Here is a 24,973-nt window from a genome sequence, read left to right as displayed (position 1 = left end):
AAATGATAATGAAGATTGGGTCAATGACACTCAGAACTCAAGCGCAGGTTTATTGCATGTATTTATTGTCCAGGTACCTTTAAATGGTAACCATGCTAGTTAGTGAACAGAAACAGGTCCAGGGTACTGAATGTGCTGACTGGGCTTGTGGTTGATGACAAATTGAAGTTGTACATATTTACATAGAAAAGCTGGAATAGTGACAAACAAAAAAAAGTCTATGTCAATAAACAAAAAATATATATAAAAGCAAATCCCTGGTATTTATGTCCCCACATTTGTTTGAAAGTCATACAGCAGACATCATTAGCATAGTAATAAAGGCACTCTGATGTTTATTATATACATTTCATTGATCTTAAATAAGGGAAGTTTACTTTTGGGGCTTTCACAGTAACAATCATATTTGATACTCTATTTCAAAAGAAATAAACAATGAAAATCAAGATAACACATATAGTATTTAACTTGATCATGTACTCAATAATGTATAATTTAACAGACAAAGAATCACTGAAATATATTAAAGCTAAACTGATTTTGTTAGGAATCTAAAAAAAGGCAGCATCAAAAAACAGCATCTCTAAGAATGAGACATAGCTCACACTGAGTTTCTATACAACACACCTACAACCCAACACTCTGGTTTCAAGGTCCAATTATCCTTCTGCCTATTATTCCATAACAAAAGGCTTTCATTATATCACATTCCTCACTTTGGGCCTTGAATCTTAATGTCATGTTGCTCCCCAGCATCATTCCACTCTGTGCTATTCCAGTGCAAGAGTTTAATTTATACTGCCAAATAGAGAGGACAGGAAATACAAATCTGTTTTTCAGTGCTGCAATAATAAGGTCTTAATGTCCTGCAAGCATCACGAAGAGTTCCATATGAATGTGTTGCTTTTAAAGCCGAAGATGCATCAGAAAACCTACAATCATACACATCTTGTTCATTGCAAAGAACATTCTGGTCTTTCATGCAAGAGCACAAGGATACTGAATAGTAAGTGCTGCCCAAAATGGGGCAATATCAGTGTGAAAGAGTAATTCAAAAGCGTGCCTACCATCTACTTTTTTTCCTCTTTGGTGTAACGTGATCTATCATGTAGATCATTTCCACTTAACAATTAATTCCTGCAAGACACAGGATGTAGCTGTGATAAGTTAGACAAGGCTACAGGTTAGAGATCAGCCCCTTCTTAACTTATCGATCAATTAAAGGTTTAAGATGGTAAGTCTTGAGGATCATAAAAATGAACATGTACTGTACGGGCCTAGAAGCTGCAAAAAACGTGATGTAAACATAAACAACTTTTCCGTGTCTGTTAGCCCTCCTCTACGCCGACTGTAAAAATAGTACTTACAGTTTGTTTAAATATGCCTTTAGGCCACCTTCATCGCACAAACAGTATTCTGATGACATTCACTGGCCTTTTCATTCAAATGCTGTGATATGGTCTCCATGGAACAGGTTCGAGGAGCCTCTCTGCACTGCAAGTATGACCTTGATTGTGCAAGTCAAGTGGGAGCACTAACCTCTCAAGCTGAAGGCAGTACTTAAAATAACCTGAACCCTGTCATTTATTGTTCAACCGGGACCAATTAAAAGAAAAGCATTAAACTGAAGAAAAAAACCCTATCTGAAATACACTAAAAAGGCTTTTAATAGTCTAACTGTCCTTACATGTAGCCTCTAATTGCTTTGCAAATGTGTCTAACTTATTTACTGAGTTAATTCATATAATGCCATTCTTTCTTTCTTTTTTTTATTAGGGGAACCAACTTGCATAGATATTCACCTTAGGCTTTTCAATCATATGTTGTTGTTTTTTTACAGTATTATTGCCTCTAATGTGTTGGGCAATTTTCTAAAAAATTCAACTGGGTTGGGTAAACAATAACTACATTCACATACACACTTATATTCCACTATTATTCCAAATATAACACTCTTTCAAATTTGACATGGGTCACGTCAACAGCATATTTCGTTTGGATACTCCAAAATAAACGTTATTCCAAATATAGCATTTTACGAAAAGGATGGGTCATATGCGAATATTATTCAGGTTTTAGAAGTATTCTTTGGACATGCAATCAGCCCATTTAGAACATGCGTCTCAATTGGGGTTTAAACCGCAGTTTGCATTAGATTACGGCCTTTTGTCTGCTTATGGTTCATGTTCAGCTCTGTGCATTCCTGCGGTTGAGGCTGGGAATGGGATGCATGCAAGCTCGCATTTCTGGTTAGAAGGAGAAATATTGTGAAAGTTTTGAATCTTGGAAAGAAAGAAAGAGGGAGGCTGTGTTCGCATGTGCGCTACTGGTGAAAAATCCTATTGTGCACAGCTGCATGTAAACAGGAACATTAATGGCATATTCATTTTCATCAGCCACATAATGAGCTTACTAACAATATTGTCTTTCGAATCAAAGGCAAAAACCAGAATATTTTGTGCATGTAAACATAATCAATGCATAGCCAGCTGCTACGTACACACTAAATGACCAGAAAAATAAAACATGCAGAAATGCAACTGACTAAAACAGCCCTACAATAAATAATCACTTTGCAAAAAGTGTTTCTTCCATCCACATCAACACCAGCACAAAGTTTGAGCCTAAAAAATGACAATGAATCCTGAAGTGTGGAACAATTACCATAATCTTCTTAAAAGACACAGGGCTGTTGAGCTTTCTGGTCCCTTTTGTTTGGTGCATTTTTAATTCAGGTTGCAGCCTACGCTGAGACATAGTCAGTGGTATATAATACAATGAAAGTGCAGCCTAACTGAATTCCACAAAATAAATTACTGTTAATTGAAGTATTAAAAAACACTAAGAAGAGCACATACATTAGAGCACAGAAAGCTCTTACAATGAACAAAACAAACAAAAATCAGCCCTAAAAAGGATTTTGATCGTCTTCAACAGGGGAAACACTCCCGCTTTAATAGGATTGAAAAGGAGCATTTTAAATACTTAAATAGATATAAAATTTTGTTATCTTTTAACACAAACTGTACACATCCGGTACCAATACATATAAAAGTGTTGTTACTTTAGAAAGGACACCTTCTGATACATCATATCAAAAATATGTAGCTTTAGTAGCACTTTTGTCATAATCCAGTAAACTTTACAATGCTACATTACACTCCAAAGAAGTGAATGAGGTCTTTTTTTCTCCTTCTAGTCCAAATGTCACTGCAGTGGCTACCGAGCCTCAAAAGTCACAAGTTGTGCACTTTGACCACTGCTTTCCTCTTCAACTCCACTTTTCCTGTATCACTTCCCTCTCCTCTCACTCCTAAAACACTTCCTCTTCACCACCTGAACAATGAACCTCAATCAATTTTTTCCACTTTCCCGATAATCTTCTCCTCAAAGATGGGTAAGATAGCGTCATCTTCACGCACCTCTTCAAACACCACGCCACAGTCAAACTCGTCGCTTACCTTCTTGAAATAATACCTGAAAAAAAAAAAAAAGGCAAGGAACAAAGTTAACTTTTCCAGGTTTAAAGCTTTGACCTTTTCTTACATTGTGCCCAGCAGTGGGGTTACATTCTCCAGTTTGAGACAATTAAAGGTTGAATATGGAGAAGGAACAGAACAGCGCCATCTAGTGTCTCAAGATCGTCGTCACAACAACAAAAATAATTCCAGCAGTAAGGTTGCCAGATTGGTTGCCAAGCGATCAGCCTGTGCCATGTCAAGTGATGAATCATACAGGGTGATGACTAATTTGGACTAATCAATTCATTTTACAACAGAATTTAACGTGAGCCAGTCTTCAACTGGAAGTCTTTCTTTGAGTAGTGTGTAATCGATTAGCTAGCTAGCTCGCAAATTCAAAATGATTCCTTGTTTCTGTAGCCTAACAACAGACAACCCGCAATGCCGTTCGCTATTGGTTGGTACAATGTTAACAGAAGGTGACAAAAAGTCATTGTCAAAACCAAATTTAAAAAAATATATTAATTCAAACTAAATATGCTTTATTTTAAAATAGAAAATAAATACTTTCATTCTGTACCCCTCAAAGCGCCCCGTGGTTGTATTATTATTAAAAAATATAGCTTTTAATAAATATTCTACATATTCAACCTTTAAGTTTAAAGATCTGAGATTCACTTGTAACACCCTTAACCAAAGAAGAATATCATTTTAAATCAGTGCATCAATGATCAATCTGGAGTTTAACTGGCTCTACTCACATGATGATCACATATGTGTTACTGCTATATCTTTGAGTGAAAATACTGAAACACAGTCCCATCAATACTTGTTTTGTTTTTTAGAAAATGATTTGAAAGTTTAAATAGAAACCCAATTCTATCTACCTGACAATATTACGTAATGGGAGACACTACAGGTGAATACGGTAAATATCTAAACTATATCACTTTGAAATGTCCCAGTTGATTACTTACATTAAGGCAATACTTATGTATTACAAGTTTTCTGTTTCTGTACATGTCTAAATATGCAAATTAGGCATTATCTTATTAAATATGCATTAATTTGAAAAATCCAGAACAGGTTGGAAAGAGTGAGGTTCAAATGTTTTTACAGAGGGAATTTTGGACCTCTCTTTTATCACTCCATAAATCCGAAAACACTGTCAACAGCCATAAAACAAAGAAAATCAATTTCCACCATGTTTCTACTCTAAATGATGTATGAACAAACCTCTGTAAAACCTTCACAAACTGGATGGTTTGGTATATATGTAAGTGCTACTGAAGTGGAGTTTTACTGAGTATGCTTTTTTTCTGTGTGGAAAATGGCCCTTAAAAGATATGCATTGTAAACATTTCATACGTTTTTTAAGTTAATACAGCTGAATAGGGTAAAAAACAAACAATTAAAATAAACCACCATGATAAGGACAATTATTTTTGTATTAAAAGTTAAAGTAAAGGACTTTAAGTATTGCTATATTTTGCAGTCTCAAAGCAAGTTGTGTTACAGACGATACAATCTTCTAGCAATCCTGCTTACCGCTTATTAAAGATCAGATTTTAGTTGTGAAACATCTTTGAAGTTATGTCCATAGACATCGAACAGCACCATATATCTCACCTGTAATTTCCTTTCTTTGTTAGCAGTTCTTTGAACTGGCCCAGTGTGACGACCCTCCCTTTGACAGACGTCCTGTACGGTATCAGCTCCTCACAGAAGTAATACGCCACAGTGATGTTTTCACATGGCTGTTTTTTAGTGGCTTTGTGCCTGCAAATTAAAAAGGCAGAAAATTACAAAAAAGAAAATTGTAAAACTTCCCCATTATAAAAGCTGGGTTTGGTAACTTTGAATGATTATTTTTCCATGTTTGCATAATGTCACTATATCCTGTCAGCACAATGAGACTGGAAGATCTGTGAAAAAGTAATGTACCTCTACTTCCACTTTGTGTTCCTGTCTGCTACCAGAACCTTATCTGCATGCTCATAATGGCATCTGCTAGTTTCCACCGCACCCGAAATAAAAAAAAATCCGATTAAACTGTGAAACTAGGCAGTGCTGATCAAATATGACTCTATATTATGTTACTGCATTGCATATTTCTTGCATTAAGTTTTTCAGAAATATTCTAGTGTACTGTTTAGCAGTAAAATGAGAATGTTTGTAAACATGTTGAGCAAAAACCGCCTGGACAAACTTTTCGGGTAAAATGAAAAAGTTTGTCCGGGCGGTCGGCATTATGTGAGAAATATGTAATACAGTAACAGAATATTGATTCATATTTGATCAGCACTGTCTAATTTCACAGTTTGATCAGAGCTCAGAGCAGTCAGGTGCAGTGGATCGAGCAGACAACACTGGGAGCAGACAGAGAGAGTTAAGAGTGACATTATTATTTCACAGATCATCTCTCTCATTTTGCTGTCGGAGTAGAGAGACAGCTTCAGTAAATATGGAAAAAAAAAAAACTGTTTCAGCTTTAAAATCTTTCATTCCAAGTCTAAGTTAAATATGTTTCACATACAAACCCTAGCTTGTAAATTTTGTTTAGAATGGGACAACACGATTCTGAACTTTAACAGCTTTCTCTAGTGACAGGAAGTCCTATACTTTGTGATGTGAGGTGTCTACATAACCTTAACGGAAATGAGGAGCACAAGACCAACGAAGGACTAATGTCATTACAATGTTGCATCTCAAAAGGTCAAACTTTCTCATGAATTCCAATCCTGTTGCTTTCTGGTTCAAATGCTGACTGACTGCTAACCAGTGAAGAAAAAGCAGTGTCCTTCAATAATCAATTCTGGAGGAAACAACACTGAGGCTCTCTAAGGACAGCGTGTATATACAGAAAACAAAATGACCATGGTAAAAAAAGAAATGACAAGTACTATTTCAACAGAACATACAGGTGAAAACTACACAAGAAAACAAAACAAGCTAAAAAAAATTCATGGATGCCGTAGATGAGTCAAAAGCAAATACTGGTGAGCCCAGAAATATTCACAAGTATTTTTGATTAACATAACCTTTAAGATGCTTGCAGCTGGGCCTTCTGATGAGGGGTAATTATAAGTCTTCCAAACAGCAACTTTTAGTAAATGTCTGAGTGGGAGAGGCCCTGGATTGGATGATCTTAAAAAGTTATTGAATTTGCAGTGACATTAGAATTTTATTTTTGTTGCAAAATTTGTGCTTTATATGTTATACTATTTATTCTCTTTTTTGTGAACAATGCAACTGAAATCACCCCCATGATATTTAAGAACAACAAGCATCCTTTTTTTTTTTTTTTTTTCAAAATTCCAATCTTTCAACTATGTTTCAGATAATTTACAAACTTAGACACTGGAGGTACTGAAAGGTTCAGTCTGTTTGTGATTCAGGTTGGACACCAAGTCCTGAAACCCCATCCTCACAGGTCTGACCGGAGGTCATATTTGCATCTGAGAGGGCAGTTCAAACCGAAACATGTCTCTGATAAAACATCAAAATGCAGACCCTCGCCAAAATACCTCTGCCTCTGCAAAAACACAAACATTATACACTTTTACAACCCCGTTTCCAAAAAAAGTTGGGACACTGTAAAATATTGTTGCACTACTTTCTAACAGTCTTTCACAGAGTTACTTCAGAAAGACTCTCTCTGCGTTGCTCCTATTATACACATCATCATGTCGCTAACATGTTGCCAGTTAACCTAATTAATTATGAGATGTCCCACCAGCTGCTTTCTTTTAGCATTTCACAACTTTTCCAGCTTTTTGTTGCAACTATCCATACAAAGTAATAGATTTATATGTTCTGTATACCTATAGATACAAATACCGCAATTGGCCGGCCGATATATTGGTCTAGCTCTATTGCATATGGTTCTAAAAGGTACTTTACCGAAAGTTTTCTATGGAAATGTGGCTATAGATGTTTCAAAGCTTAACCATAATTCTCAATCAATATTCAAAACTAAGTTACAACAATTGCTAGAAAGGAAAAAACACCAGACAAGATACCACATTAATACAAACTCAAAGTTAGAATCTGGTACACGACATAATGCCATTACAGAACACAGAGGAGGAAATTAGGGAAAGGAACTGCTCATAACTGATTTCTAAATGTCCTGGGTAACTAAACTACCAATGGTGAGAATGGGAAGTGAAGTGGGTTGCCGTGACCTATGGGGAATTTGGAGATAGTGGGAAAAGTTACAGTTAGGACACGGTGGACATACTCGGGCTGAGAGAGCTCGCTGTCAGAGACGGCGGGCACCATGCTGAGTGGAGGGAACAGTGCAGGCCTGACTGCGGTCCGACCCCTCTGGATCACCTCCATCACATACCTGAGGGACCGAAAAACCCCAGTAGTTAGACACAAACCGGCCTTAAGGCGCACACAGGCTAGAGAACAAAAAGTAACTTATTAATTTTGACTAAAGAAAAAAGATAGATCCGACTTCTTCCCCAGTGGATCAAGTTGAAAACTGCACTGTATAACTGGACAAATAACTATGATAATGGGACATGTCCGTCCACTTACCTTTGCTTGGGCTGTACAGTTCCAGACTTATTCTTCTCCTCCTCGAGCCGTCGGCGCACCTCCTCCAGCTGGATAAGGGGGCTGGGAGCTGGATTTGGGGGCATGGTGGGATCCTGGATGAAAGGGTGAGACGGCTGCACATTGTTCCGCAGTTGGGCCTCATGGCCTGTGGTCCTTTTGGACCCAGTGGTACTCCTAAAATATAAAGTCATAACTTATTGAATATCAACATTTAAACTAAACAAAGCAAGAGTATTCAAAGAAAGCGCCTGTGTTGTGAATGCTTGCACTGAGTTAACCGTCACCACTGACCCGTATGGGCTCCTCTTATGTTGAACCATTTCTTTCTGCCCTTCCATCAGCCACAAAAGGATCTTCTGGTTTTTCTCCATCTCTTCCACAGGTGCTGGCATTTCATAAGGCCGCATTTCCTCACCTTTCTTGAATACCCTTTTACACTGTGTGCCACCTTTGCTGCTGAATAATAGACGAAAAATAACTGTTAAGTAGGAAAACAAAAAACATTAATTAACGAGAAAGAGGAAACTAATGCTTGAGATTGGTGCGTACCTATACCCTGTATGCTCCATGGTGTTGGATCCCATGCCATCTGCGTAGCTGCGAGACTTTGAGCCATAATGACCAGTTTCTGTGCTCCAGGGATGGCTGCCATGCATACGCGCAGCAGCCTCTCCCTCCACCTGTTCTTTTGGCTTCCCGACGCCCGCGTGGTGGATGTGGTGCATGTGCTTGTGGTGGTACAGGTGGCCGGTGTCTCCCTTAAGACCGTGTCTGGATAGATGCTTACCCTGCACCATTCCAAGTCCCGTCCCTTTGCCCCCTGAGACACCGTCTGGCGAGCGTGACTTGGGAGAGTGACGGCCTGTGCCTGGCGACTGGCAGCCAGGAGTCTTCATGACGCGCTGGACGTGGTCGTCTAGGATGCTCTCAGGGTTCTCCTCGTGAGCATCTCTCAGAATAGGCCCACTGTAGGTGTTGTCAGCATAACGTGAGTTGTAATTCTGCGAATAAGCACCAGGGGGGAACCTGTGACTGGACAATGATGTTGCTGTGGACATGACTTCATCACCTTCCTCCTCCTTTAGAACAAAAATACACACACAAAACAAAACATAATTTAGATTAAAAATAATGTATCTGGAATAATAAAATTCATGAAAGCCATATAAAATATATCTGTATGCATTTTATTATTATTAACAGATTATTTTCTAACATTTGACACAACTGAGGATTTTTTTTCATAAGGGTGTATATGTTGTATTCATTTGAACCTGCAGATGGCAGATTTCCTCCACATGCACACATGCCTTCTCATTTCTACTGCAGAGGTTTAGAGAAAAATCAAGATACACAACAGTATCAGTGAGATTTGGGGGCACTGTGCATGCACACAGCACATTCGTGTTGTTTCATGTAAGGACAAGTGAACCGACACAGTTCTGTTCTAAGTGACTGGTACAAAATCACAGTCTGACAGATTCGTCCCGGGTGGATCATGGGGCGGGGTGCTGCAGGGACTCACAATAGCTTTTGATAAACAAGCTCTGTAAGGAATGGAGGATGTGGAGCAATGAAATTAAACAGCAGTGGATGGTAAAATGCAGTCATCTAAAACTGGTTAAGGATCAAGTTGTAATCCTTATGGATCATACCACAATTACCACAAAATGTTATCCTCATCCCAATATTTTCTTTCTGGAGCTGCATATTTGACACAGTTTGTTGTATAGATAACTATTTTTGTTTTGAATTTGAAAAAAAAACTGTCACATAAAACACTACATGAATAACAAAATATTCAAGTACGAATTATATTGAGCAGTATTCCCCATCAAGACTTGAGAGTGATGGGAGGGGAGAGAACAAAGAGATTTAGTGGTACAGCAGGACAGTAGGTAGGGGTTTCACTTTTAGCCAGCCCATGCCCATCTCATGTCAGTTACATTAATAATGTAATAAACCTTCCCTTGTGTACAAACTAAGTTTGCTGTTGCCCATCCATTTGCCATCATACTGCGCCTATATAAACGCAGCATCTGTGTACCCACTACTTTCTTGAATTCAGCAATACTGTAAAAGAAAAAAAAGTTATATTATTCTATAGGTTTTTAATAATTGATGCATCTTCCTATCTCTGTACCAGATCCCAGATATCTGTGTAAGCTGAAGCCACTGCAAGTTATTCATGGAACCATGACTTCTTCATTTGAGCACATTTTTTCATTTGAAAATGAAAAAAAATAACAGCAATATATATGACATTCTACAAGATAGCTTAGGTGGTGTATGTGGGATTTACTGATGAGTCTAGAGTAGTCCGTTTAATACAATACCGTGCCTGTGAGGAGTAATAGCATACGTGGTTGCATACTTGGCTATCTTGTCACCAAATAAAAATCCAATTCAAGCAATGACCCTCTTGCTCAAGAGTCTTTTTGCCATTGATTTAATTTCATGAACAGCATGCTGCTGCTTTTGCATGTGAATTATCCTGTGTGTAGTTTGGCCACACAGTCCATTGTTCCAAAAATATTACACTAACTGAAGCCATAATTTCATCCTTAGCAGACTGCGTGACAGGCCTGTGGCAATAAGTTAAATGGGACATATTATGCGATTCAGATTCATACTGTTACATGTAGTTTCTACTAAAACCTGTTTACATTCTTACATCTTACAAAAATGATTCAAAAATCTCCTATTTTGAATCACACCTGGAACAAACCCTGCAATGAAATGGAAATCTCACGTTTGACAACATGGGACCTGTAAGTTACTCAGTTAATCTTCTCCTCACAGCAATAAAATGATAACAGCTCTTTTTAACAAGAAATCCTTCATGCATTATAACCATATCATTTTTAATACCTATGATGGTTAAGAAGCTAACAGCTAAACGCTCAGAGTATCACTTGATGAAGGCAATCATTTCATGCTTGCGTCCAGGTTTAATAAAGCAAACCTTGAGCTGTGTGATGGCAGCTTCTCTCCTTTCAGGGCCAAACCACATAAATTGTCTGCCTTGAGACTAAGTACTTGGGTCTGTGTACTGAGGGAGATTTCCTTTGTGGTAACAGAAACCATTTCATCACCATTCAAGTGACATCAAACGGGCGGCACGCTGTTCCAGGCTTACAAGTGGCCGAGTGTGCAGGTGCTCCATCTTATTCATCGACAAAGCCAGATCGCTGACAGGCCAAGGATGGAAATCTCCAAGTGATTAATAATGTTTTTTTATTCCCCATTCAAATGGCTGGCCTCATTAATTTCATTAAGGCCAGACGGATTTAAGTCTCCTTTGTTTCTGACCAAGCCCAACGGCCAGAAACACATCTCGCTTCCCGGCTCAGGAATGGGCTTTGGTGGTATCTCGCACACATTGTTGATACTGATACTACTGGTATATTCAGGTGAAAAAGAGCCCTTTGAAATCAAGATTTGTGGAATGAGGATTTAAAGTGTGATCCTTAAAACCAGAACATGTACATGTTAAACCAGGAGTCTGAGAGAAGAAAACTAATAGCATTTGAATTAAATATTCAATATAAATGTTGCCAAATAGAACACAAACTGGAGAGCCAAGTTTATTGCTCAAGATCCGTTAGTTGGCAGGACATTTATCTGCAGATCTGCAAACGTGAAAATTTCTGTTTTGTTTGTTGTTGTTATATATGATAGTAAACTGAATAGCTTTTAGGATTTTGTACTGTTGGTCATATTTAAGAAAAGGAATTAACAGAGCCATGAGAAGAGGCATTTCATTCTATTTTCTAACTTATTATTGATGAAATCATCATAAAATAATTGACAAATCTAACAATTGTGATAAAAAAAAGTTGTTAGGGGTCCATTATTTTTTTTCTCTCCATCTGGCCAATAATATTAACATTAATTATTTCTGTGTTAGGAGAAGCCAATATGGCCTCATATTGCTTGGATGTGTAACTTTACATAGTAAGAGAAGCGCAGAATCACTCGCAGGGTCAGAACATGTGTTCCTAATTGTATTCTGTTGGAGGTAATTTGGTCTGCAGACAGTGACCTCCAGTGTGAACCTCTGCAGAAACTTCTTGTGTTAAACCAAATTAACAAAACAGTGAATCTGCTTGTGCTTTGAAAAGTAGACACTGATTCAGAAGATGGAAGTAAACATACCAATCGTACTCTCTTCAATCGCTCCTCCAGCTTCTCTTGAGCCTCCCTCTCCCTCAGTACACCCTCCAGTCTGCTGATCAACTCTGCTGCAAACCTTTCCGGCTCCACGTGTATATCCTTTGGAATCCGGTTTGTGCGCTGGGGGGGAAAAAAAGGTCAAACTGTAAAACAATCTGTGAATTTTTGTCACTGCTGCATTACTGTCAGCACAATGTGGATAATTTTACCACCCTGACCCTTTACATCCTTACCCTTACCTTGCCTTTCACTTTAAGCCCCCATCCCTACAAAGACCAGTGTTTCTAGGTCTTCTGCATCGTCATTGCAGTTGGGGAATGACTGTAATAGCACTCATATATATATATATATACACTAAATACCTGTGTGTATCTAGTTATGATTAGGGTTGGGCATCAAACTCACATACGGAGTGACACTACATTTGTGTTATTACAGAGAAGGTGCTGAATACCGCTGGGTACCGGTATTGGTCAAATGTGAATAGTACCCAAACCCTATACTTTCAAAGCATTAACATAGCACCACCTGCTTTATAAACAAAAAATAAATTAATGGAGAAATGAGTGACACTTATTTCCTCATCTAATAGCACGTGTATTGCACTATAATCATGACACTTCAAAGTTGTCAACTCCTGATGTGGAACCACTTTGTACAAAAAAGGGTTGGAAAACAAAGTGACATTTTAAAAACACCTACAAGCCCTGTCAATTTTCTTATTGCCAATGAAGTGAAGTCATGATTAATTTGTTGGGGCAAGGAAACGTGAGAGTGGTGCTTTGGGGATTTTTGCTCTACTATACAGTCAATTCATGCATTCTAATAGGATGCTACGTGTGAAGTTTTAATTTGACTCTGTACTCTGAGGCCTAATTAGGGCCGGGGTTTTCCTACCAAGAGACAGCCTAAGCTGCAGAGGGAGGCATCAGGCTGTCACAGGGGAGGGTTCATGTCTGCTAGGCTTCAGTGCTCACAGCTTAGGAAAGCATCAAGCTTCATTTAGACAAGCCTTCTCTCTCACCATCAGCTATTCTTACACCCCATCACAGGCCCTGCGACAAAGCAGAGCTTAAATATGCACATCTCCAATGGTGCAGGAGAGAAAAATAAGGCAGAGACAGACAGTTAAAGAGAGGTGTAGAGGCAGAAAGTGAGAGGGAAGGGAGAGAAGCCATGAATAACTCACTGGAATATGAGGTAGTGACACTCGCCCATTTGCTTTGGCACTTTCGTGCATCTTCCGGCGATGCTGTTTGCAGTATCTGTAGGGTGGAACCCCATCTCTGGAATTAACAACAAAGACATTTTCATAAAACATCCTCATGAATAAACAACACAGGCAGCTTTGAAGTTGAAAGCTTTTCCACTGCATTTTTTGCCTAAAACGAACATCTTGTAAGTCTTGATTAATCAGTACAGCAGGACAGACATTCTTCCAGGCTTATCGTGTCCCACCTGCACCACAAGTGGTCTGGCAGATTACAGTTACATGTTAACACATCCATCAGTCAATAATTCCATGTGGTATTGGTCATGCTGAGTTTCACACTCTGCTGTGCTGGAAGCTCTGGACCAATTAGCTGATAACTGCCCCTAATCCATTCAGCTTCAAACACATTTTTGTCCAGTTGTGCGAGCTTTGAAGTTGGCATTATACCCCGGTGCCATTTGCAACTAGAAAACATTAGCCCATTTCTAAAAATCTTCTTTCACCAGCACATGCATGGTTTGCACACTCAACTGAAATAGTCCTGCTCACATGTGATCCCAGATGGTGCAAAACATTGCCTTCATCTAATGCTTGTGCCCAAACAAAGTAACCTCTGAAAAGAGAGACATTTTGCTTTGTTCACCCCCAAACTAAAAACTGGTACTATAAAGAATGACTTTAGAAACACAACCTAACAAACAACCCTGTTTGTTGGTTACATTGCAAAAGATCTCAGAAGGCAAATATTTTCATTGCTGTACATTCAATCAGACATGGTTTTATGTCTTGATTCCTAATTAGCATTATAGATCAATTCTAACAGCTCTTATTGGTTTGGCTAATGAGCAAATAGGGCTTTAGTTGTTCCCCAGATCCTTAAGATCAAACACAGGTTAAAAACAGGCAACAAGTCTAATTTTGAAATTAATTAAACCCTTATTTCTGTCTCTGAGAGATGCAAATATGACATGCCTTCCTTTTTAATAACAACTGGGAATACTTAGTAAAGGCATCTGTCTTTCATGTTGATGATAGAAACCCTATGTCCAAGCCAATCATACAGCCTGGCATTGCCTTTATGATCTGATATAACAACAGACAACAACAAAGAAAATACATACACGCTGCTGTCGGTAAGGGAAATCGTGTCTGTGTCGCTGGACATACTCTGTTGCTCACTATCGTTGGTGCTGGTGGCAGGAGCCATAGCATAGCCAGTGTTGACATAGTATGGGTTGATGGGCTCCCGACAAGGTGCATGCCTGAAAAAAAGAAGACAAAAAGGAAATGCTGAGAAAACTGGTTGGAGAGGAAATGTCTGTACCTTTGCGTTAGCAGCTAGCAAGCACAGTACAGTTAGCTTTGTTACTAGGTGCAACAGAACGCTGAATAAGACAATTTTAGGAGACCAAACTGTTACAATATACTTTGATGAAGTGTGACTACACACACTGAGGGTTAAAGACTTTAACACAGACAAAACCCTGAAGTTCAAAACTATTTTAATGTGCACAGTGCCATGGATATGCATAACTAAACCTCTATCCTATCTATTTTATACTATATGTCTCTGCTTCACAGTTTACATTAGCCCCTTTTCACACTGCCCTTTTGTTACAAGGCTGTTGCACCTTTATTACACTTCGTCGTCAGTGTGAAAGGTACAGAGTTGGAATGGGGGGGATCTGTTATGCCCCCTTCTCGAATGCTAGCGTTCTGTGTGAAATCACAGCTGGGGCGGCTTTATGTGAATTATTAAAATGCTGGAGTAGTGGCATTCCTTCACTGCGGCAAAGGCAGCATTGCAAAGGCGGTGTGAAAGGGGCTTTTTAATGAAAAGGGCTATCACTTAAAGAACACAGGGACTTTACTAAAAGGGTTATACTTTATTTGTGATTTAGGAAGAGCCAAATGTCTTCCATTTCTGCTTTTCTGGTTTGGTTAGAAGGCTAAAAGAGAGTTGATGCTCCTTCTGGATTCAATGCAACACACTTTGAGGTGAGTTAAGAAACATGATATGAATGAGCTGATATATAAGATTTGTTTTTGCTCACAAATATCAATATCAGCCTCCAAATTCCAGGATCGGCCGTGCTATAGTAGCCACGCCAGCTAACCATTTAAAATGTGCACACAACCTCATTGCTCAGACGTTAATACTCCATTGTCTGCCATTTGTCAACCTTTCAGGCTCTGTCAGTCACTGCAACTCCCCTTGCTTCTGTTTGGCGTAATCCAAACAAACCTACAGCATAAGAAAGCGCACTGGCGTTTGCTACCAACACCATATTTCACAGTATTTCAACAGCCTTTATGAATACACCAAATTCAATACCTGGTTATTGAACGGTGGGATAGAACTGCAGCTCATATTCTGGGGCACACCCTTCCAGAGTGTCTACAGATATATGGGAAAGCTTCATTGTTTCAACCTTCTACATTCTCAGTCATTGACTTTGCTGAACACACTTCTTGCAGGGCTTTGTACACATGAATTAAAGATGTTAGGCATCATCTCTTTTTATTCAAATTGGAATTCCCTGAAGCTTTCTCCCTGTTTGGAATGCAGAAGCACCCAGAGTTCAAAATGAAACCTTTGTGACCAGCTGATTTTCATTAGCATCTACATTCAGCAACAGCGAATAATTGCAGTGCCAGGTTAGTGAAGGGCTGGGACAAATAAAAAGTGAGGTCTACAGAAAATGAGTATTAAGTTGTGATTGTATGTGGGAGCATTTCTGATGATGAGAAATGATGAAAGGGAATCAAGGGAAAGGAGCAAACATTCAACCGATCTGTCATTTCAAGAACGATAGATGAGCAGAGTCCTTGAGCAAAACTGTTCTGCAACACCACTCACAGTTGCCGTTTCCATTTTGGAAACATGTATTTCTCATATTACCAAAAATAAATGCTAACAACAGTGCAATACAGTTCCTGTCATCATATAAAATCACTTGACAGTCACTTGAAAAATGCTAAAATCAAGTGTTAGACTAGCTTCTGAACTGATTCTGTATCATGTTTACCAAAACACAAAAAACATTATATAGTGTGTAATAATTCCAACTAACTGATACAAAATAAAACAGAAATAAGAGACATAATACAATTATCAGCTTTCCCATCATCAAGAGAGCTTGGACATAGTGTATCTCCAGGTAAGAAGTCCACATAGTGCAACCCATTTAAAAAAAAAAAAAAATACGATCAATATAAACTCTATATTTATTGTTTTGAATATTCACATACTGTATTTTGTTGCTTCCAGCTATGTGAATTTAATTGAATTAACTTGCAAAAGTAAGAATCCCAACTATTAAATATAAAGCTGTATTTTGTCAAACATGTTTAATATTAGGGCTGCGCGAAATAATTACCTTCATTATCGTTTAATCTGGTGATTATTTACTAGATTAATTAGTTAATCGTCTGGTCTATTAAATGTGAAAATGCCCAACCCAGTTTCTTTTAAATGTCTTGTTTTGTCTGTCCATAACCCAAAACCATTCCGTTTGATAATATAAAACAAAGAAAGCAGGGTATCTCCATATTTAAGAGGCTGAATACAGCATTTTCTGTCATTTTTGCATGAAAAATGACTGCCACGACTAATCGCTTATCAAAATACTTGGGAGTTATTTTTCCGTTGATCCACTAATTGATAAGTCGACTAATTGTTGCAGCTTTAGTTTTGTACGTGCATTTTTGAAAGATGGTGTCCTCAGTTGCCCTCCATGCATCAAAATGTCTGCATGCCACTCCTTTTTAATGTGAGCTGTTAAATACATGCAAAGGACAAATAAATCCTGTACAAAAGAAAATGTATTGGTCCCCTTTCTCTAAAAAAAACAACTGAGTAGAGAACATGATGAAACTTTCATATTATATAACCATATTGTTATTCCACGTTTGTCTCTTGACTCACATTTCCAAAATATCCCAAAACATTGATGACAAATCAAGTCATTTGATTTCTAAAAGCTGATCTGAAAGATTATTAAATGTTTTTTTGTTGTCCGTCTCTGAAACAACTGATGTAAAATATAGATTCATAAAAACCCAATGCGTGCTGCTTAAAGGCTTTTTAAAAATGAAGCATGTCTTTCTGTAATTCCAGCCAAATGCTGAAATAATGATGCAAAAATACGCCTAAATCTATGTTTCACTCTCCGATTAAAACTGTATTTTTCTTCTATATTTTGAAGTGATTTCAAGCAAATACTGATCTCCAACGAAAATTGCCTTTTGTCATGTTTGCCAAAGAAAAGAAAAAATAAATAAATCAAAGAAGCATTTGGTTAATCTGCATGCCACTGAAGAAAGTAATGAGACACAGGCAAGGCGAAACAATAGAAAGAAAAGAAAAGGGAAAGTCGCAGAAGTCTGCAGCTCCAGTTCAGTTCTTCAGCTCTAACTGGCCAAACTAGTCTAGAGTACTACTGCTCTGTGTCCACTGTTTTAGTCACAGAGAGGGTCTTATCTAGAAGGTATTGTCTGTCTGTCAGCTGATGGGAATTCCTGTCCCCGCTCATAACACTGGTGCGGCAGCAGTAGAGGTCAAATACGGGAATGTTTTCTTCTTTCTAGGGTCTGACAGTGACGTGATTTTCAATTATTCTGTTGAGGACCAACATTGTTTCAAACTAAACAACGGCAGCGCACACATTAAGATCTTCAATCCCTCTTTTGGGTTAATGACAGTACATGTTGTTCCTTACGAGCATTCACATGTTGTTATTGGAGGGGTTTTTTTGTACTGCCGGTGGCCTTAATCCTCAGTTGAAGATGTAGCCTGATTACATAATAAGCTTCAGAAATTCAAATTCAGCAGTGGCATTAATGCTAGTGAGCAATTATTTGATCTTTCATTGTTACACTTTCATTTGCAAAGACACTTAAATCATAAGCACGTAATTAATGCTAAGCCACTTCTCATTTATTTAACATAATTACAATTTTTTATGTCGGAGGATCACAAATATGTAAACAAGCATCCACAGTCAGATTATTCAGAACCTTTTCGAGTCAATCAGAGTCAGTTTTTCTCTCTGTAATTCTAGCGGCTGAGGTGTATTAGTCAGATACTGTACAGATTAAGCCCAATTTTAGCCCCGAATTAGATGCCGCCTACTTATTTTAGAACTAGGACATATTTCTGCCAGATTGGTGGACATTTGATGCACAGTTTTAGGGGGGTCACAGCACCTGATTAATTTCCATGAGCGGATGAATTTATGGCATGTCAGAAATTACGGTTGGCTGTCTTAATTCCCACATGGCTGTTGTCAAAAGATCCGTCGTTTAAAAAACCATACTGAGCTTCTTTTAATGTTATCAGAGTAGTATTTTACATGTAGAATTCCAAAAAATAATGCTGTCTTGATCTCGTTTGAGTAAACATGGTTGAGAGACTGGGAAAGGCTGAAAGGGGGTTCTGTGTCAATTGACCCATAGAGTGTGAGCATAAAGATTGATGATTCTGGCTTTGCTGAAAGAGCAATCAAAATGCAGTGTCTGCCCAGCTTCAGAAGGATTCAAAGCAAATGATGCCCATAACAGTCCAACAGCTATCCAGCAAAATCACCAATGTATGTTTTCAGGTGATCGAATGCAGATGAACATAGTCAACGGCCATCCGTATGAAATGCCAATGCGCTCTGGCAGTGTGACAGGGAGTAATATTTACACCTGTGCATTTCCTGCAGTGACATGTCAAAATGTCTTCCATGAAAAAGCTGCATAGTAGAGATTAGAAAGAAGGGCATGTCCAGGTCAAAACAATTACAATTATAGACCTATGCAAATCAACAACATAAGGTCAAAAAGATGACTAACTGGATATGCAAGAATGGTATATAGCCACAAAATGCAGAAAAGCCAGTCACATGAGAGGCAAAAGAAAGGAGCAGGAGAGATGCCGGCCTTTCTGTTAAGCAGCTGTAACCTCAGTATTTATGCCACTGAATAACAGAACTGAACATTGAATTTTAATCTGAGCACAGCCCTCGACTTATGTGTCTACATGCAACAAAGAGCCTCAAAGATAATGTTTCTCAGCATCAACCAGCTGACCATGAGCACATTTGGTATAGCACAGATTAGAACATCTGGGTGAATCCACTTTGACCTCTCACATTGAGAATGAAAAACATTTCTAAGCTAAGAGGACAGTATTTTTGCACTTCTGCAAAATCGTCACTGGAAATCACAAACTTTCAAGACTATCTAGTTGTATTGATAGGTCAAGTTATTTGCTAAAAAATGAACCTGGGTATTACGATGAGTCTTCTACTTTAAATATGGAAAAATTGATTGTGATAGAAAGATTTATGAATAACGCATTTACAGTTTCTTTCCAAAAGCCATCACCAACCTGAACTCACACATGCACTGACTTCATAGCCTTACCCCTGTTCTCAAGGACTTCCCTCTATCCACCTACTGTCATTCTTTTTTCAACATGTGCAATAACCCATACTGTATATATATATATATATATATATATATATATATATATATATATATATATATATATATATATACACACTACTGTGTAAATGTTCAATATGTGTAATAACCCATACTATAGATAGAAATCCTATTTATTCTTTTTATATATATGTATATAGCGCCACAAAACTTTGCAGCTTGGATTTGTCTTTTGCACTATTTATTCAATTTTATATCTTATTTTTTATACCTACATACTTGTCTGCACTTTTAATCTCATTTTACTGTGTATAGGTACAATAAAAGGCATTCTGATTCTGATTGTATGGAGCACAGCAGTATTTGAGTTCAAGTAATGCAATAGGATGTTCACAGCAAATTTGCATATTAATGTTAAATGGATATTAAAAAATATGCATATACCGTTTCACAGTTTACATTAATGTTTGAAATGTGAGTTAATATAATGTTTGTGAATGAAGAATCAGAGGAACAGCTATCAAATCGAATCAGTAGTAGTCAACATCATAAAACAAGTTTTGGGATCTCTAGTCTCAAACATAATATCAACTTGGAAAAAAAAAATATGCAGACTTCAAATTCAGTTGAAGGAGAGGAAGAAGGAAGTAAAGATCACAGTTTCCAGGCTAAGGCTATACAACCCTGTCCAATGGGAAAACATGATTCCCTCAGTTCCTGCCATGAAAACCCAAGAACACCACTTCAACCCTCACACACAACAAGTTAACTTCTGCAGCTAACATTTCCTCAACACCATAGGTGTAAATACACCATCTTCCTCTCATCTTGTCTCAGCTGTCTCCTGTGCTACTCAGACTCTGTTTTCATCTCAAACTTCAAGCAGCGCTCATGGTATTGTGGGGTTTCAGGCTTATTTCTAATTCAGCACTTTGCAGAGACAATCTGTGTAGTTAGAGCTGAAGTGAAACTTTCTAGATCGCTGGGAGGATTTACCTGTACTCGTGACTGTCCTGGAATCTCGAGCTGTTGGCAACACGCTGCGGTGCTGTCTCCATTAGCAGCTTCTGAGTAAGCCGGCTGCTCGGTGTGGGGTCACACTCTGGCTGCTCCTCTGGCTCCTGGTCACATCGCCATTCCTCGTCTTCATTTAAAGTCGGTAAATAACCCGATAGCGCCTTTCCATTCCCGGAAACAGAGCTCTGGTCGCTGTACAGCTTAGGACTCTCTCCTCCTGTCCGCGTATATTCCAAATAAATGTCAGACTTAAGAAATAAGGGATAGGTGTTTTCCTCCATCATAGTCTGTATCTCAGTCTGAGCCTGGTCAAACATTGCAGGATCAATGTGAAGCTTCATGACACAGTCTTTGATGAAGGACTTGGTAGCTGGTTTAATCTGTCGGGAAACAATCCCATTATTGTCCAGGATGTATTTCTTATAGATAGCTTTTGCCAGTTTGACCTTCTTCTCCTCATTTCCCTCATTAGCTTCAAGTTTGCGGAAGCCACTGCATGCAAACCAGAAGTCCAACAGATCTGCACACTCCTCCTGCTTGAGGAATGTCCTAAACAGATGGATGCCATCTTGATCATCCAGTAGGGAGTGAAGAGATTCTGCCCACTTTAAGTAGGGTGGTGTAGGAGAAGCACTTCCCTCCGGTTCATATCCCAGGTCCAAGTCAGGCCGCCTGGGTGTAGCCACAGACGCCTCGCATTTGAGACTCTCGGTCTTTGAGGAGAAGCCGAGGTTGCTGTACGGGGGTCCATCACTGCACACCAGCTCACCTTCTTCCCCTGGGACTGGAGGTCTAGGAGCATCCTCAGTGAAGCTGCCTCCCAGGTCTTCTAAGTAGTCCCTTTTGTCGCCTATGCTCATAGTCCCAGCATCCATAAACCACGTCCCTGTAGAGCCCACACTGCAAAACTATAAGATCCAGACCTCTACTTATGCCACTGCAAAAAAACTCCTGCAAGGAGGAAAAATATATTATGAGACGCAGCTTCATGACATCATTGAAAGGTATAGTAGAGCTACCTTGACAGGGCACTAATATGACAATGTTATAATACGCATTCTCAGCTTAAGGGCAAAAAATATCTTTGCCGCAATATATAGAAACCAAGTACAAGTTAATTCATATAAGCAGATCTAGTGTCGAGAAAGGGTGCATCAATTAAGTGCCATAATCGACATACACCTGGTTAGAAGACGACTAACGTTGAAACTCCACGGACTCTGTAAGCGGCTCTCACGGAAAAACATAGACGACGGGATGTGTGTCTGAACGAAAAGGTGACGAAGCTTTAGAAATATATTGTCTTAGACGGACATGTTCAGCTGAAGCCTCGTCAGAATGGTCAGTCATGGTTATTTTGAGCGGAAGTGAACACAAACAGAAGGGGTCAGCTTTCTCTCTCATGTTATAGCGTCCCTAGTGGGAATGTTCGCATTGCAGCTCGTACTGGCATTGGGTTGCCATTTTCAGGTGGCACAGTCCAGAATGCACCCACGGCAGAAACTGGTCTTGCGTAGCTCAAAGTGTCTGCGTCCGGCTATATTTCGTACAGTAAACCTATATTTCAATTAGGGAATCTATACAATATAACAACTGTGGGGGGGGGGGGGGCATAATACAATAATACACTAAAATAGAATGTCATACACTTCATCAGTGACCACTTATTCTGCATAACATATGCAAACCTAAGCAAAAAACGAAAAAATCTGAAGTAATTTGGCTTAAAATGTGGTCTGATACTCTATAAAGTGGTTTAGATGGTCTATAATTGTGCTGTACTGAGTCACATTCACAGTTATGTGGGGATGTTGTTGTAATCCAAGCCAAGAGTCACAGCTTCAGTGCAGTCTGGCCCTGAAGGCAGCTATCTACTGGGCAGCAGTATGAATATGGTGTAGTGTTAATATCATTTGCAGTAATATCCTCTGATTTATATGCATATCATTACTTTACACAGCTACACCAGTTACATCCAAATTAGTTTTAGTGTATTATCACAATGATACATTCACTTGGGATTTACAGTATGAATAGTAAAGCAGCCTCTCTATCATTTACAGTACTGCTCACGTCAGCTAAAAGCGCTTTATGGATCCTTGTATCATATTCTTTCCTTATTTCATTCCCCTGCTATCACATTACAGGGTCAGCTGCAGAATAGCGTACCTAATGATTTTAGGGCTTTAATATCTTGTTCAAGGACAGGTCCATATCCTCATGTATTCTCCCAGAGCTTTCTTGTTGAGCATAGACACAGTAGTGCGTATACAATATATCTCCACCTCTACGGACTGTACATACAGCTCATGAGCTTCCTAACTACAGTGTCAGAAACCATTCCGGTGTCGATTCCCTAATGTAGCCACAGTGCAGAAAAAAGAGCCAAATTCACTGTCAAAATTCAAACATTCGTGCAGCGGCTAATCTGTCTTGACAGAGGAGGGCAGGACAGAATCTTGGTGACCACCAGTAATGGCTCTGACCCATCAAAAATGCTATATATAGCTCTGTGCATGTGTAACATTAAACGCTAATGGTTTTGGGATTAAAAATAAATCTAAGATCCATTATTTCAGCTGACGGGTGGGTTTACTAGCTGTTATTTCAAAGAAAATAGATTTTTTTTAATGGTTGCCATCACATTACCTTTAGGGCACACCCACTCCCTGTCTTTTCCAATACTGATAATAAAATAATTTTCCTGATTGAACAATACAAAAATTGGCAACAATTCTTCTCTCTGCAGGAGCCTGAAGTGTGAGCAGCACGTGCACTGTGCATAACCAGGTGTGCTGGGCTGAAAACCATAACCAGACAAATGGGGGCTATTAAATACAAACACATCCCCGTGCCTGGCTTATTATCGATGCTGAGGAATTAATGTTCTGCTCAAACAAGCAGTCACATTTGCTACCTGTGCGTAATGATGCGTCGGGACCGGAGACGCTCGCTTCGCGCATTAATATTGACATTAACGGTTCTGCGGTCACAGGTGTGTAGCACGGCAGGGATATTTAGGGAGGGAGGGCAAATGTCCCGTCTTTGTCTTAAATCGTGTCCGTTTGTTCTTTTTGAAGTGAGCCTCTCATCACGTTCATGTCTTGGCCTCTCCAGAACGAGCGGAACAGCAGCGGCGAGTGGGGGAGGGGAGCCAGAAACAAACTCCGTACACACACACACACACACACACCAATACAGTACATACACACACATACAGCCAGGCCTCTCAGCAGCCGACCGACAAGTGCACAACTTTGTCCCACTATTCACCTATTAATATCTGTGGTGTCTCCGCCAACAGCTGCGAAACTAAACGGAACAACAGGAAGACCGCAAACATTCCCCCTACCGTCAGAGGACACAGAGGGAATCCCGGAGCAGTTTCCCGAATAGATTTACAACCAGCAAAGCGATGGCACACATACAGTGTCTCTCCCGACTACCGCAATCCCAATCCCTGAGCTGAGGGAGGAGAAAAAAAAAGTGACATATACTTAACCGGTGAAAATCTTCTTGCTGCTTTCGAGTGCATCGGGCATTTGGACCGGCACGAGTCACCGCCGACAGTGTCATAGTTGCGAATTGCAAGACTTTAAAAATAACAAAGAAAACAGTGCGCTCTCCACCTCTCCATGACTGTCTCTCACTGTCTGTGCGGAGCTGACGCTACACAGCAGATGATGCACAGCGCCTCGCCCGTTCACTACACACATTACCACTGTTTAGTTTTTCTACTGTACATGTGGTAGCCTACTCTGTTTTGTTTTTTTGGTTCCCTGTCTCTCAAGAATGAATCATCCTGTATTAATTATCTGTATTATCTGTATTAAGGTCACTTCTGTTTTTGCACTATTTAGTCATATTTACTCATCTATTTACTCAATACTACGTAATTACAAAACAAGAACAACTGCACTATATCATGTGAATATGTATATATGTCTATTTCTTCCCTTTTTAAATTTAACTTCATTGCTTATTTTGTAATATTCTGTTGCTGCTGTGACAAACGAATTTCCCCGTCTGCGGGACATTAAAGGTTTTCTGATCCTGATTCTGAATTAAATATCTTGAAAAATATTCTGCAGTAATCCCGTTCTTG

At 39.1% G+C, this 24,973-nt stretch overlaps 1 protein-coding gene across 1 annotated transcript; it reads right to left on the bottom strand.

Annotated features, from left to right (window-relative positions):
- Positions 1-1,942: 1,942 nt before the first annotated feature.
- axin1 (axin 1) lies at positions 1,943-24,495 on the bottom strand. The gene is made up of 11 exons (XM_083930718.1): positions 24,371-24,495; positions 20,848-21,819; positions 14,541-14,681; positions 13,396-13,492; positions 12,189-12,326; positions 8,580-9,109; positions 8,322-8,486; positions 8,010-8,204; positions 7,705-7,812; positions 5,091-5,240; positions 1,943-3,477 (listed from the first exon to the last, which is right to left on the bottom strand). The coding sequence occupies exons 2-11, from the start codon at positions 21,741-21,743 to the stop codon at positions 3,351-3,353; spliced, it is 2,547 nt and encodes an 848-aa protein (XP_083786844.1). The 5' UTR covers positions 21,744-21,819; positions 24,371-24,495; the 3' UTR covers positions 1,943-3,350.
- Between the last annotated feature and the right edge of the window lie 478 nt (positions 24,496-24,973).

This window comes from Echiichthys vipera (assembly GCF_963691815.1).
Source record: "Echiichthys vipera genome assembly, chromosome: 17".
In the NCBI taxonomy this organism is placed as follows: Eukaryota; Metazoa; Chordata; class Actinopteri; order Perciformes; family Trachinidae; genus Echiichthys; species Echiichthys vipera.
Note: the sequence above shows the minus strand (reverse complement) of the source record. Positions and strands in the feature narration are given on the sequence as shown.

What these genes read in the sequence shown, in the direction of transcription:
- axin1 (XM_083930718.1), bottom strand. Translation starts at nt 21,743, where the DNA reads ATGGATGCTGGGACTATGAGCATAGGCGACAAAAGGGACTACTTAGAA. An exon ending in CAGGACAGTCACGAGTACAG is followed by an intron (nt 14,682 to 20,847) that starts GTAAATCCTCCC and finishes TCTTTTTTTCAG; the next exon opens with GCATGCACCTTGTCGGGAGC. An exon ending in ACAAAGAAAGGAAATTACAG is followed by an intron (nt 3,478 to 5,090) that starts GTGAGATATATG and finishes TTTTTTTTTCAG; the next exon opens with GTATTATTTCAAGAAGGTAA.